Source organism: Leopardus geoffroyi, chromosome E1, assembly GCF_018350155.1.
Source record: "Leopardus geoffroyi isolate Oge1 chromosome E1, O.geoffroyi_Oge1_pat1.0, whole genome shotgun sequence".
NCBI lineage: Eukaryota > Metazoa > Chordata > Mammalia > Carnivora > Felidae > Leopardus > Leopardus geoffroyi.
The window spans coordinates 38,901,248-38,914,170 of NC_059330.1; the positions used below are offsets into that span (position 1 = coordinate 38,901,248).

The following is a 12,923-nucleotide window of genomic DNA, read 5'->3' on the forward strand; positions in this document are numbered from 1 at the left end:
CATGTGCACATGTGCACACACTCTGTCAAAATAAACACTAAAGAAAAAGAAAAAGAAAAAAAAGGTCTGGCTGAGCGGGGCCACTCTGTCAAAATAAACACTAAAGAAAAATTAAAAAAAAGAAAGGTCTGGCTGAGCAGGGCCAGAGTCCCCAGCCACGTGGCTCAGAGCCCTCCCTCTCTGCTTGGTCCTGAAGAAATCGGGGCTTGAGATGTGTGGAGAAGACAAGCAAGGGTTAAACAGATCCTGCCCTCACCCCCCAGTCCTCTTTTGGAAAGCGTGGATCAAACTCCAGGCCAGCCAGACTCTGGGTGGGGTTGGGCCTAGTGGGAGAGCATCAGGACAGGACAGTGGGGCCTTTAGCCAAAACCTCTCCCTTTTCAGAGTTAAGTCTGACTTTGGGGTGTGGGGGCAGGCGGCGGGCGTGTGTTGACTCCTTATCGCCCAGTGCATGTCTGAGGAAGGGAAGGCCTGCCCCTGCTGAGTGGACAAACACAGGAACCTGAGCCCAGACCTCCTCAGCCACAGGACTGAGTCTCTGCCTGGGGCACAGTATATGGGATTCCAAGAAGATGTTCCCTGCCCCAGTGGGACAAACACTGACACCACTTGGAGTCACACAAGGACCCACAAAGATCTTTATTTACAAATGAGCTGAGGTGAACTTCCCTCATGTGTTACAAAAATATATGTATATATACACTCTGCACCTGTAAAAATTCCTCAGAGGTACATCTACTGTTGGGGGTGGGGGGGGTGGGCGGGGCGGGCAGGGCAGGGGGGGGTGTGTGGAGGGCCCTGGGCTAAGAGCCAGGCTGCTCACATTCTTCAGGTGCTGGCAGGGGGGAGAGGAAATTATGAAAGAAAGAAACTGGGAGACGTCTTAGAGGTCAGATGTCAAGAGTAGGGGAATGATCTGGAAATGACAAAGGGTTCTTACATCACGTGGATATGAGCAATGATGTCTCATCTTTCCTCACTGTTCCCCTCTGAGGCGCCTGGAGCCGTGGGCCCCCCCCCGGCTGACCCCTGCAGCCACTCCAAGCCTCTCAGAGCGCAGCAATGGCCTTGGCAGCCACCTGGCGACCCAGAGACAGGCTGAGGTCCGTGATGGCCAGAACCACCTTGGGGCTGGACATGGCTGACACCTTCACCAGTTCTGATACCTGCCACAGACGGACAAACAGCCGCTCACTGGGGCTACCTGGTGGTGGCCCCGGTGTCCTGGGAGGAAGGAGGCCCCTCCTACTCTGACGGCTGTCACTGAACCCCAGGCTTCCACTAAGACTCGCTGCCCCATCTGAGCCCGAAGGTGGGGACCGGCCGGGCCCGGAGACGAAGCACTCACGGTGGTAAAGGGCATGAACTGCAGGATGCTGCCGCGGCTGCCCTGCTCCAGGCAGTCCACACACTCCTCCATGAACCACTGCACAAACTGGGTGTGCGGGCCGGCGGTCCGCGAGCCCAGGATGGAGGAAATGAGCAGGAACAGGTTGGCTGTGCGGGATGGGGGGAGAGTGAGCACTCCGTGAGAAGGGGCTGAGAGGAGTCAGGCTGGGAGGTGGTGGTGGCACCAGAAAGCAAAAGGAAAGAAGTGCTCAGGATGCCCCCCAAATGGGGGCGTCCAAAAGAGGAAGCGTGAAAGGAAAACGAGTGAAGAGGGACTAAATGGGAGTCTGGGGGTGACGGGAGAGCCAGCGGCGGGGGAGATGGGGCAACATAGCAGGAGTGAAGGGACACCAGGAGGACCCCTCCGGCTGCAGCGCAGTGGGAGGACTCACCCAGGACTCGGTTCAGCGGGTCTCTCATGTTAACTGTGTGGAGCTGGGAGGCTGACAGGGAGCTGCTCATGGAGCGGTCGGCTGTGGGGCCAGGCAGAGGGGGCCTGAGGAAAAGGCCTCCTGCGTTCAAAACCCCCCTTCCCAGGGGATGCCCTCACTCGTCAGGCATGGAGGGCCTGCCCGGGAAAGGTCCTGGATCCAGAGTCACAGAGGGGCCCCGAATACAGACATCCCACAGGGAAAGGAGAGAGTACATTTGGTGAACACCACCAGGCGCCCATCTGCGGCCTGCGCGTGGATCAGGCCACTTAATCCTCGCAATCCCATTTTACAAAGAAACCAAGACTCAGGTTTGCTGAGTGGCCAAAGGTCACAGGGTTTGTAGGTGGCGACCTCAACATCTTTCCTCTGCCCAAGTGCACAGTTGGTGATTTAATCCCTAAAAGGCCTTAGAGAAATGTCTAGACTCAAGAGAAATCTCTGGAAACAGGAAAAATTAAGTGCCACAGGAGAAGCCCTTGGAAAAGGGGGCCTGGAGGGGAAGGGGTGCTCTTCAGGCAGGAAGAGTGGGGAGCAGCCCCGTGTCCCAGCCCAGACCTCAGGGGCCGTTTCAGGGGAAGGAAGGCCAGAGCTGGTGAGTCAATGGCACAGACTGTGCCTGAGGCAGTGAAATCACTTGTGGTGAGTAAGGCACGGGGAAGGGACAGTGGTGCATGCGGGGCTGGGCTGGGGTCTGGGCAGAAGAGCATCAGTCCTTCGGAAGAGGTCCCCAACGACCCTGGGCTCGGGATGAGACAAACTTCCCCCACACTCTCTCTGACCCGCAGATATGCGGCAGCCACGGACCACACCAAGCAACTTTCCCAGGCGGGGGTGAGTTCCCAGGAAAGGAGCAGCCCGCCCAGCCCCGTCCGCACGCTCACTGGGACTCACTGGGACTCGAAAGGATGTTGGCGTCTTCCTCATTGGAGCTGAGCAGTCGCATCAGCTTCGAGGGCTGCATGTCATCCAAGGGGAAGAGACTGATATAATCCTGGAGGGCGGGAGAGTCACTTTTACACCCTTCAGTCCCCAAATTCCCTGTCATCAGGGAGGAGAGCTGCAGCTCACATAGGAGTGAGGAAGAGTCAGCTCCCCATAGGCCTCAGCCGGCAGCTCCAGCAGGACCAGCTTCCCTTACCCTCCCACAGCCCTAGTGACAGACCCCCTCACACAGTCACTCTTACAGACGCTCGGCCAACTGAGCCCTGATGCAGCCACCCAGGGAAGGTGTCTCTTACCACAGAAGGCCCAGTAAATGTCCTCTGAGCACATGAATGAATGCGCCCTACCTCGATGTCTTCACGGTGTCTCTTCTTCTGGCGCGAGGATGCCTGTCCCTTGTGGGAAGAATAGGAGCTCAGGGCACACCAGACAGCTAACCTGGCAAAGGGTTCCAGGGAAAGAAGGTAAAGTCAGAGGGCCCCAGAGAGGGTTTCCGTGCCGGTGCTGATCAGGCCCCAGCTGACAGGGCTTCCCCACAGCCCAGCCCCCCTGGGCCCCGTGCTGTGGGGACTCGAGGCTCTGAGAGAATCCTACTTGGCGAGCGCAGTGCCAGGAGGGTCCATGAGGCTGTGCCACTTAGAGGAATCGGTGAGCAGGCCAGGCAGGATGTGGCCCAGCAGGACCAGGGTCACTTGCTGCATGTCCAGACAGAAGATGGAGTAGAGCAGCTCCACCGCCCGCAGTGTGTGCTCCTTCCGCGTCTCCTTCAACAGCTCCTGGAGGGGCCGGGGAGGGAGATTCAGCAGCTGAGGGCTCCAAACACGGGGTTCTCTGGGAGAGCACACAGGGGGAAGCCCCGGGTACTGCTCCATCCCTCACTACGCATCAGCCTCTGGCCACAGCTCCCTGAAGAGGGGGCTTCCCTCAGAGCCCAGGAGCCCCGAGGCCAGGACCTGCCTCTGTGTTCCAAGGAATCTTCTCACAGCACTTAAGAGGCCTCCCAGAGAAGCCCGGCTGACCAGGCTGGGTGCAGGGAAATGCGGGGACAGGACTGACTTTGGTGCTACCAGGTATTTTCTCAGAGGTCTTCCTGAGTCTCGAGGATACCTGCTCCCCCAGCCTAGGTCTGGGTGGGTGTCTGGCCCACACCCGCTGCACCCCAGGTACCTTAATCAGGTTGTTGCAGAACCAGTAGACGCCTCCCATGTGCAGCAGGGTGTCAAAGATGTGGATGGAGCGGCTGTCCACCCATCCTTTCTCCAGCACCTTGCCAAATATGTCTGTCAGCACCTCCTTGATGGGTCGCTTGGGGGGCAGCAGGTTCCAGTAGGGCATCGTGTCCACGCCCGTGGATGGGAACTTGATCTGGGTGGCTGTCTGCTGCAGCACGTCAGCACACATGTGCTCCAGGATTGAGCTCATGATCACCACCCTGGGGGAGGGGGGAGAGGACCTGAGATTCAGGTTCGGGCAATATCAGGTTCAAGAGTGGAGCAAACATCCAGGCCAGACTTTTCCCAGGACTCGAGTTACGGAAATATTCCTGGGGAACTAACCCCATTCTATGCTGAGGGAGGAGACAAGAAGTCACAAAGCCCTAGCAGACCTGCCCCTACCAGTCCTGCTCCTGGGAGGCCTCTCACCTGATGGGCCCAAAGCCTGTGCGTGGAGGGGGTGCTCTCCTCCCCCAGGTTATTCCAACGATATATTCCTATTTTCTCTTTTCATTGTCTCCAACTTCCCCCATCCCCCAGAGCTGGGGCCCTGCCAATCCCTGGACATAAATAAATATGATCACTTCCCTTTGGGCTGAGTGCTGGGGGGGGTGGGGGGGTCCCCGCCCAGCCTTGGCCTCCTCCCAAAGTAAACTGTTACTTCCAGGACAAGGGCCCAAGGACAGCTCCACAAGACTCTTCCCGGCCTTTGGTAGCTGGGCAAATAGAAGCGTATGTCCAGGAATTTTCTCATACACAGTCTTCAACCGTGAATGCAGTCCGGGGTCTGAGCGCTAACTATTCCTGGAATGCTGGGCAGCTCTGGGAAAGCTGCTAGGACTTTCAGGCCCACTTTTTCCCACCTGCATGATGCACCCACAGATTTCCGACTATTCTTCACCCAGATAGGAGTCAGGGTGCTTAGCGTGGATTACGTCAGAGCACACCCTCCATTACTTGTGGGAGGATGGATGTGAGGGACAAAGGAATAGAGAATGATGTGAGGAAAAAAGATGTGATCTCACAGACCCTCTCCAACCGTGTTTTGGTTCAATGTTTCCACCTCCCCCCTCTAGGAGCATCCTGAGGGCCACCTGGTGAGTCCTCTCTCCTAGCTTACTGCTTGTACATGCCCATTCCATAGCAGCGCTGTTCACAACAGCCAAGAGGCGAAGCTACCCAAGCGTCCATCAACTGACGAATGGATAAACAAAATGTGGCATATACATATGATGGAATATTACTCTGAAGGAAATTCTGACATGTGCTACGACATGGACGAACCTTGGGAACACTGTGCTAAGTGAAATAAGCCAGGCACAAGAAGACAAACACTGTATGATTCCACTTACATGGGGTACCTAAAGTAGTCAAATTCATAGAAACAAAGTAGAATGGTAGTTACCAGAAACTGGAGGAGGGAAAAGGGTGAGTTGTTACATAATGGGTACAAAGTCTCAGATTTACAAGATGAAAGGCTCTGCCGATCTGTTCCGCCCCCCTCCCCCCACCCCCCACCCCCCACAATGTGAATACCTAACACTGCTGAACTAGATACTTAAAAATAGTTAAGACAAATTTTTTTAGGTTACATTTTTACCACAATTATATTAAAAAAAGGTTATCGGAAGGGGGAACCAACACCACTGAACTCAACGTCTGAAGTCACCAGGGAGGTCCTCCAAGCCTCTAAAAAGCCAAGGCAGGGCAATGTCACAAAAGATAGCCAGATAGGGGGATGACGAGGGTAGGCAGGCTGAAGGCTTATAGTTTTGCAGATGGGCTCATAGTTCCTAGACAGTGATAGAGCTAAGATAACCACTCTGTTCTTCTGGTAAGCTAGTTCTCCAGATCTTGAGCTCTTTGAAGACAGGAATCATAGCTATTTGGGGTCTGTATTTCTGGGACACAGTAGGTACTGGATTATAAACACTCCAGGCGCAGAGACACACACTAAATCTTGCTGAGTCAGTGGGTGAACACGTAAATAAGAACGTGGGTGAGTGAGCAGCATGTTTTGGGAAGGTAAGAGAAGAGGGGGATACTGGTTGTTGGAGGTGCTGGCTTCTCACGACAGGCCTACAGAGTTCCAGAAGTGAGGGGACGGGTTACTGACCTCTCATTGTAGAACTGCAGGGTGTTCTCACTATACAGTGGCCCTGCCAGCTGGCGGATCATCTGCAGAGACTTCTCACGCTCATCCAGCCCCAGCATCCGCACGTGGGCCACAAGCCAAGCCACAGCACACACTGCCAGACTGCACACCTTCCCCTTGATATTATCTGTGATTTTCTGGGGGAGGGGAAAGGGTGACTGAGGCCACTATCTTCCCCTCCCTGACCATCACTTTCCCCAGCCTCTGTGGGCAGCTAAGTGCAGCAGGTGGAGTCCTGGACCACATCCCACACCTCTTTTCACCACAAATATGCTTTTTCCAAAGTTGCCTGGGTGGGAGGGAGTGGCTAAGCCTATAATTACAAGGAAGATCAACATCCAAACATGAGCTCCTGGATTAAGGGTCTTCTTGTTCTTATAAAATGTAACAAGCTATCAAAGACTGGCTCTGTGTCTCAGGGAGGAGAGAAGGCTGCTGGAAAGGTGGGGCTACCTGGATGGACTCGAAGGCCAGGACCCCGTTCTCCCAGGCATTGAGGATCTCCAAGATGGCTGCTGAGATGCTCAGACAGGCTTCGTGCCATTTCATCTGCCTGCAAGGGGTGGGAGTGAGAGGAAAATCACCATGGGGGAGTGTGGGATGGGCTGAGGGAGGGTCTTGGCCTACCCCCGCCACCACCCTTGGACCGGGCACCCGGCCACTGACACCAGCTTCATCTCTGAAGAGTTGTTGAGCAAGGCCACCAAGGATTCCACTTTGGTGGAGTCGGGCCAGAAGCAGGGGTGGTCAGGGTTTAGGATCTTGCCCTCCTCGGGCATGCAAGTCTGCATCCATGTCTCAAAGAAGGGCACCTGTGCTCCTGAGCTCGACTCAGACAGAATTACCTGGGAAAGGAAGGGAGCATCAGCAGCCAGTGCCCCGCCCCTCCGTTTCCTACCCCACCGCTTCTACTTTCCAGCCTGAAGAACTAAAAATGAATTGGTCTAAGGGAGAAAGATGAGGGGGCTATGCTGCCACCTAGTGGTGGGTGTGGAGGTCGCACTGAAGGATTATGGATGTGACCAAGGGGGCATCCGTTGACCCACCAGGGGTGGGGGCACCAGAGTTCTGCAGCCAGCAGAACCAACTGGCTTAGGAGACCAGTGGGAGAGAGAGGCCCCTAGTTATTGGCCGTTTCCTTCCCCTTTTCCCCGCCCACTTGGTGCCCCTAATCCTGGCTGCTTTCCTCTCACTCACCTCTGAACCATAGGTCTGGGCCACGTGACACAACATGAGGAACGAGATGTCAAAGAGCAAGGCGCGCACTGAGGCTGCTTTGGCTATGAAGAATGAGAAGGCTGACCCCACTGCCTAGGGCAGGGCCCAAAGCCCTTGTCTGGGTTGGGAGGGGATCAGGATTTGCCTCAAGGAAGGTCAGTGATCAAGTGGCTTCTTCAAAGCTCTGAGGCTCAGAATCCTTTTCTTGAGTGTCGATTGGAACATCATCCCTTCCTTAGAATCAAAGACTCCTGATACCCTCCTTCTCCTCAGTACCCAACCAAATCATAAAGGGGGAGAGCAAGAGACAAACAGGTGGCTTGGGAAGAATCCTTTTCCCAGCATTCCCCTCTTTCAAGGCTCCCCAAAAGCTTCAGTCCGTCATTGTTCAGGGGAGAAAACAGCCTCCCCAGGATAAGCAACAGGCCCTCTGCCCTCCCTTATTCTCTGCCTCCACCACCCCTCCTGCAGTGCAGGGTCTGGAGGTGCACAGAGCTGACTTACCAAGTTCTTCATTGCCATGTGTCGTGAATTCATTCAAACTGTGGGAGGAATGGAGACAGGCTGCACCAAGCAGGGCAAAGAGTCAGGGGGCTACACTTGTCCCGAAAGGCAGTCACTAGAGTCTGAATTAGGGATTACACTTAAAATGAACATCACTACACAAAAAAGAACTCTTCCTATCTGTTTTTAAAAGATTTCCAAGGCGGGGCACCTGACTGGCTCAGTCAAAAGAGCATGCAACTGTTGTGAGTCAAGCCCCACATTGAGTGTAGAGATTACTTAAAAATAAAAATCTTAAAAAAAAAAAAAAAAGATTTCCAAGACCCAGTTAATGGCTCACTGGACGGAGCCAAGTTCTATATATCAAATTCCAGGTCAACCAAAACAATCAACAGGGTTTGAGAACTCCTTCTTAATGATTGGGTGCACCTGAATCCCTCCACGCCTGCCATTTTATGCCTCTCAGCTCATCAACATGCTCAGCTGCAGAGAAAAGAGCACTTCACATCCAGAGACCTGGGCCTTCCCCCAGCGTCTCCCGTGGGGATGGCCTGCCTTGCCCTGGGCATCTCCACGGAGACCCAGACTCCAGCGCCTTGCCCCTATTCTGCCACATCCTCCTTCAGACATGCCTCCCCGACCCTAGCCAGGGGCTCAGCCTTCCTCACTTGATGAATTTCCGGGCGAAGGATTTAAGCTTCCCAGTGGCAGCAGCAGCGGCCAGCAGCAGATCCAGACTCTTCCCAGACAGCATGTGGCCCAGAACTCCTAGCAGCCCCTCTGGGGACTTGGAGTGGTCTGCATCCATCGTCTGGGGATATGACAGGAAATCAAGTCCTGAACAATACTGAACACCCCCCAGATACAGCCTAACCACAGTCTCCCTCTCTGTATGTCTCCATTAAATGGGATACTACAACCTGAAATTCGATCTACATCTTTCTGACTCTGTTCTGGAAAACCATTCCCCAAATCCATCCTTGTTCTCTAATCCTTCCCTCTCAACTAAACTGGGATCATGGTGGTGGTGGTGTGATGGTGGTGATGGTGGAGGTGGGGTGGGTGAGATCACTGCTATGAGATTCCCCATTGCTTCTGCAGGAGCAGGTGAAAGCATCTACCAGGGTGCCTGGCTTACAGGTAATGCTCAAGCTCAACAGAGGTTATTTTCGATGGCAGCTTCCCTGCCTTCCCCCTTTCTCTACCTCCAAAGTAACTACGTATAAAAGCCGGAAGACAAAGAAGCCTATGACCTCTGTTTATTTATCTGGAAGTAGAAGCAAAAGTGGAAAAAAGGAAGTCGTGACCCTGGAGGCAAGGAAAGGGCACACTCACCTTGAGGATATTTGTGACAGTGGGCTCTGCCCGGAGGATCAGCCCAGGATTGGGCTGGATGTTAGCATTTTCTCCGGATTTCAGCTGGGGCGCGTGTTCCCGATCTGCTGCCCTGCGGCCGTAAGCAGTTGGAGAAGGGAAAAGAAATAGAGGTAAGTTCCTGACTTACAGAAGCAAAGGCCCAGAGAAGGTGGGGAGCACAGGAGAACCTTTGTGGCCGGGGTGATCTTTATGACAGCATATTCACGACCACGATTGCTTCAACTTATCACTGATCGTTACTTCAATTTTGAAAGCTCACTTCATATTAAAGGAAGATTTAGGATTTTTACTTTGCTTGCAAAGGAGGGTGGGAGTTCAAGCGCAGCACCTAAGGGTGCAGAAACCAGCATCTGCTGTTCCTGGGATCCCTAGGCCTGGCCCCAGGCACCTGCAACCCCAACTCTAGACAGGAGGCAAAAAGGCACCGGGAAGTCTGGACTGGACATGAGAGGAGGAGGGCAAGCGGCCCATGGGCCAGCCCAAGGGAGCGCACACTTACCGCTTGGCCATGAGGTTGGTCACGCTGGCTTCAGACAGAAGCCCCTGCTTGCTACATTCTTGGAGTAGGAATTTTGTACAGTCACAGCTGTGAGGGGAAAAGGTGATGACGGGGGAGCAGGGCAGGGGTTACTGAGGGGTGGGAACAATGGGCCCCTGCCTGCTGTCCTCCCTCCTTCAGGATGAAGGATGTTTGAGTGCCGGAGGGATGCTAGAGGGGCGCAGGCACTCGGCAGCTACAGGGCTGCCGCCTCCTGCCCAGGGGAGCAAACCAGGAGACAGTCTCCTGAGAGGAGCAGGGGGGAGAGCCCAGAACATGTTCCGGTGCAGTGGGGGTGAGCAGGGGAGCTCATACTTGCAGCGCTGGTCGGCTTTGTCCAGCAAGGGTGTGAGCTTCAGCAGGAACTCAAAAGCACAATTGACATCCTCGGTGAAGTCCTACAAAGACCCAGAAGGTGCCATCTGGCTTCTAGGTCCTCCACTACACCCACAGCCTGTGATGCAGACTTAAAAGGACACCCCACTGGATATAAACACCGACAAGTCGGCTGTACCCACCACAGGCTTCCAGTGACATGACAGGAAGGAGTGTAGAGCACCATGGCCCTCCACCGGCCCCGGGACACCTTGGGCAACCTTGCCCCTGGTGCGGCCTGGCCGCCTCGCGGAGGATGGGCGTTGACGCTCAGGTGCCCACATGCTTCCAGCCTTCCCCCAGGGGGCAGAACACACGGCTGGCCCTTCCCTTGCCCTTGTGTCTCCAGGGTGGAAACAAGGATTCACCAGCTCCCGTGCCCCTCCCCCATCTCATTTCTTCAACCAACCTTGTCCCCGTGACAGTATTTCTTCAACTTAACCAAAACCTGTGGAATCTAGAGGGTGAGACAAGAGGAAAAACAGGAAGATGAATTTCTTCTCTCACCCAGAAATAACGGCATCCCCTCCATCCCCCTGCCCTGAGTAGAGAGACAGGAACACTCCCACCCTGGAAATAAAAGCACTCTTAGGGCCAAATGAGAAAGCTGAAAGGCATCCAAGTGCCCGGTGCCCCCCAGTCTACAGGACACAGGGACCCCTCACTTCTGCTGGTTCCACAAGGAAATGCCACAAGCAAAAGGGAACTCGATTCAAGGGCCGGGGCCACTTCCCTGGCTCCCATAACTGCCCTGCACCAATCTGGTTGATGACTGAGCTAAACAGCACCTGTGTGCTAAAAGATGGAGGGCGCCTGCCAAGTAGGCTAAATATAGCCCTGGGACTTTCAGAGAAAAGAATCGATGGGAACTTGCGCTGGGGGACCTGGCAGGCTGCAGACAATGCCAGCGGGGAGAAATGCGGGACAGAGATCCTGGGTGTCACTGCTTTTCCTGAGAACCATTTCTAGACTCGGCTCTCTATTGCTCCCCTGTCCCAGGTACCTTGAGGAAGGTGAAAGCTGTCCACTTGAGCTCCTCTGTACCCTCAGGAGACTCGATAAGCCCCACGAAGCAAGCTTTCCAGATTTCCAGGACAAAAAGTGGGGTGGGGATATGCTGTGAGAAGACCCAAGAGAGAAGCCTAAAAGGGTGCCCATCCACTTTCATATTCTGAAGGCCCCGGGGAGGCCAGGAGCTGATCAGGTAAGCTCAGAGACTGTGTACGAAGGGTGCTCCCCAACCCCAGTGTGAGAACAAGAGATGTCAGGCAAAATGGCACTGCCACGTATGACAGCCATCTGCTTTCCACCACGATCAGAGGAAACCCAGTTCTCCCAAAAAGTACCAGAAGAATCCTCCCCACTGCCCCCAAGTGGCCAGCCCAACATGTTGGCAGAGAAACAACTCTGGAACCCCAACCTGCATGCGCTTCACCATCATAAGCTGTTCCACCAGGGGCTGCGTCTCGCCTGTCAGGTTCATGGTGCCCTCGAGCAGGACCACCGCATGGACTGTGGGGTAACCAGTCTTGTGCAGCTGCTCAGAGTGCACAGCCAGCATTGTGGGAATGCTGAAGGGAACGGATACATGGGAGACAGAAAGAGTTGGAGGGCAGGTGAGCAGAAGGGTGGGGGCCAGGGGTCACATCTCCCTACCCACACCCAGGGCCTTTCCTCGCTCCTTCCACTACAATCAGCCTGGGAGCCTGGTACCTCCTAATGAGTGTGCCACACTGCTCAGCCTGGCTCCGGAGCTGGGGGTTGCTGAGACTGGCCAGGATTTCACCAAGCTTCAAGAGAGAATGCTCAATGGCAGTCCAGGAGGCTGGCAGAGAAAAGGAAATGCAGACACACAATGGGAAAAGAAGAGAGGAAGACAATGGCCCTGAGCTCCTCGACTTTGGCCCCCCTGGGACCTCAAAACCACGCACAGAGGCTTCCCCTGAGGATGACATGGAGGCCAGGGGCCTGAGGGCAGCATGCACTGTTTCTAGAAGGGGAGTGAGCACCAACACCGAAGTCCCTAGAAACTATTCCCAGAGGCCTGCCTTCTAGGGGATGCACGTGGCTGACTTTAGAGCCTAGGTACAGTTCAACACAGACAGTGGCAAAGAGAGGCACAGGGGGGTTGGAGTCCAGTGGCTAAAACAGGGAGGTGGCCACAAATTGCATCAGGAGTGGCCAGCCTTGCAAGTGGCCATCACTCTCTACCCTAGTCGAGCTAGATTCCTAACCAGGCTTCTGGGTTCACCCACACCCTGTCGAGGCCTTTGCTCTCACGGCTCTCCCCCTCTGTGGTGCCCCAACTCACCGCCACCTCTCAAACCACTCTCCTCAAGCTTTTGTTCATGTCTGGATCCTTTGACAACACACCCAACTGGTCCAACCCGCTAACCTCTCCGCCTAAATGCTTGAACTCATGGTCTCTGCTACATTATTTAGCACTTAATTATGAGTCACTTATCCTAATTACAACTCCAGAGGGTTAAATGATGATGAATACTGGCACCAACTAGCCCGTTAACCTCCATGTGGCATGGGAAAAAGAAACAAAAAAATAAGACCTGAGATCCATTAAAATTAAGTTAAATATTCATTCACTTTTCAGCCACTAAACATTGGTCAAGTGTTCAAGATAGGTAAGATACTGTCAACAAGACCCATTTTTATAGACAGGTCATCTTTCTGGACTTCTCACAGGCAATAAAACATACTTTGAAAAGTTAACAAATATACTAATCCTATAACAAGTTCTCCAAACATGTCCTGAAGACCTG

The 12,923-nt window shown here is 54.2% G+C and overlaps 1 protein-coding gene and 1 non-coding gene across 9 annotated transcripts in view; both read right to left on the reverse strand.

The window, feature by feature from the left end:
• Positions 1–624: 624 nt before the first annotated feature.
• MED24 (mediator complex subunit 24) overlaps positions 625–12,923 on the reverse strand; it is a 32,257-nt gene continuing 19,958 nt past the window's right edge. For 7 of the 8 annotated variants that reach the window (XM_045488723.1, XM_045488724.1, XM_045488727.1 and 4 more), the window contains 20 exons: positions 11,860–11,971; positions 11,567–11,717; positions 11,150–11,263; positions 10,556–10,603; positions 10,087–10,169; positions 9,733–9,819; positions 9,192–9,303; positions 8,525–8,667; positions 7,857–7,894; positions 7,332–7,414; positions 6,801–6,979; positions 6,588–6,687; positions 6,096–6,271; positions 3,933–4,197; positions 3,360–3,541; positions 3,113–3,203; positions 2,715–2,814; positions 1,782–1,862; positions 1,349–1,497; positions 625–1,166 (listed from right to left, as the gene is read on the reverse strand). In XM_045488723.1, the coding sequence (XP_045344679.1) occupies positions 1,050–1,166; positions 1,349–1,497; positions 1,782–1,862; positions 2,715–2,814; positions 3,113–3,203; positions 3,360–3,541; positions 3,933–4,197; positions 6,096–6,271; positions 6,588–6,687; positions 6,801–6,979; positions 7,332–7,414; positions 7,857–7,894; positions 8,525–8,667; positions 9,192–9,303; positions 9,733–9,819; positions 10,087–10,169; positions 10,556–10,603; positions 11,150–11,263; positions 11,567–11,717; positions 11,860–11,971 (2,411 nt within the window). In that variant the 3' untranslated portion in view covers positions 625–1,049. Of the gene's footprint in view, positions 1,167–1,348; positions 1,498–1,781; positions 1,886–2,714; positions 2,815–3,112; positions 3,204–3,359; positions 3,542–3,932; positions 4,198–6,095; positions 6,272–6,587; positions 6,688–6,800; positions 6,980–7,331; positions 7,415–7,856; positions 7,895–8,524; positions 8,668–9,191; positions 9,304–9,732; positions 9,820–10,086; positions 10,170–10,555; positions 10,604–11,149; positions 11,264–11,566; positions 11,718–11,859; positions 11,972–12,923 lie in introns of those variants that run through there. The other variant, XR_006714957.1, reaches the window with a different exon arrangement.
• Positions 7,493–7,596, reverse strand: LOC123604756. Its single transcript, XR_006715486.1, has one exon. It is a non-coding gene; the product is annotated as a small nucleolar RNA SNORD124 (small nucleolar RNA).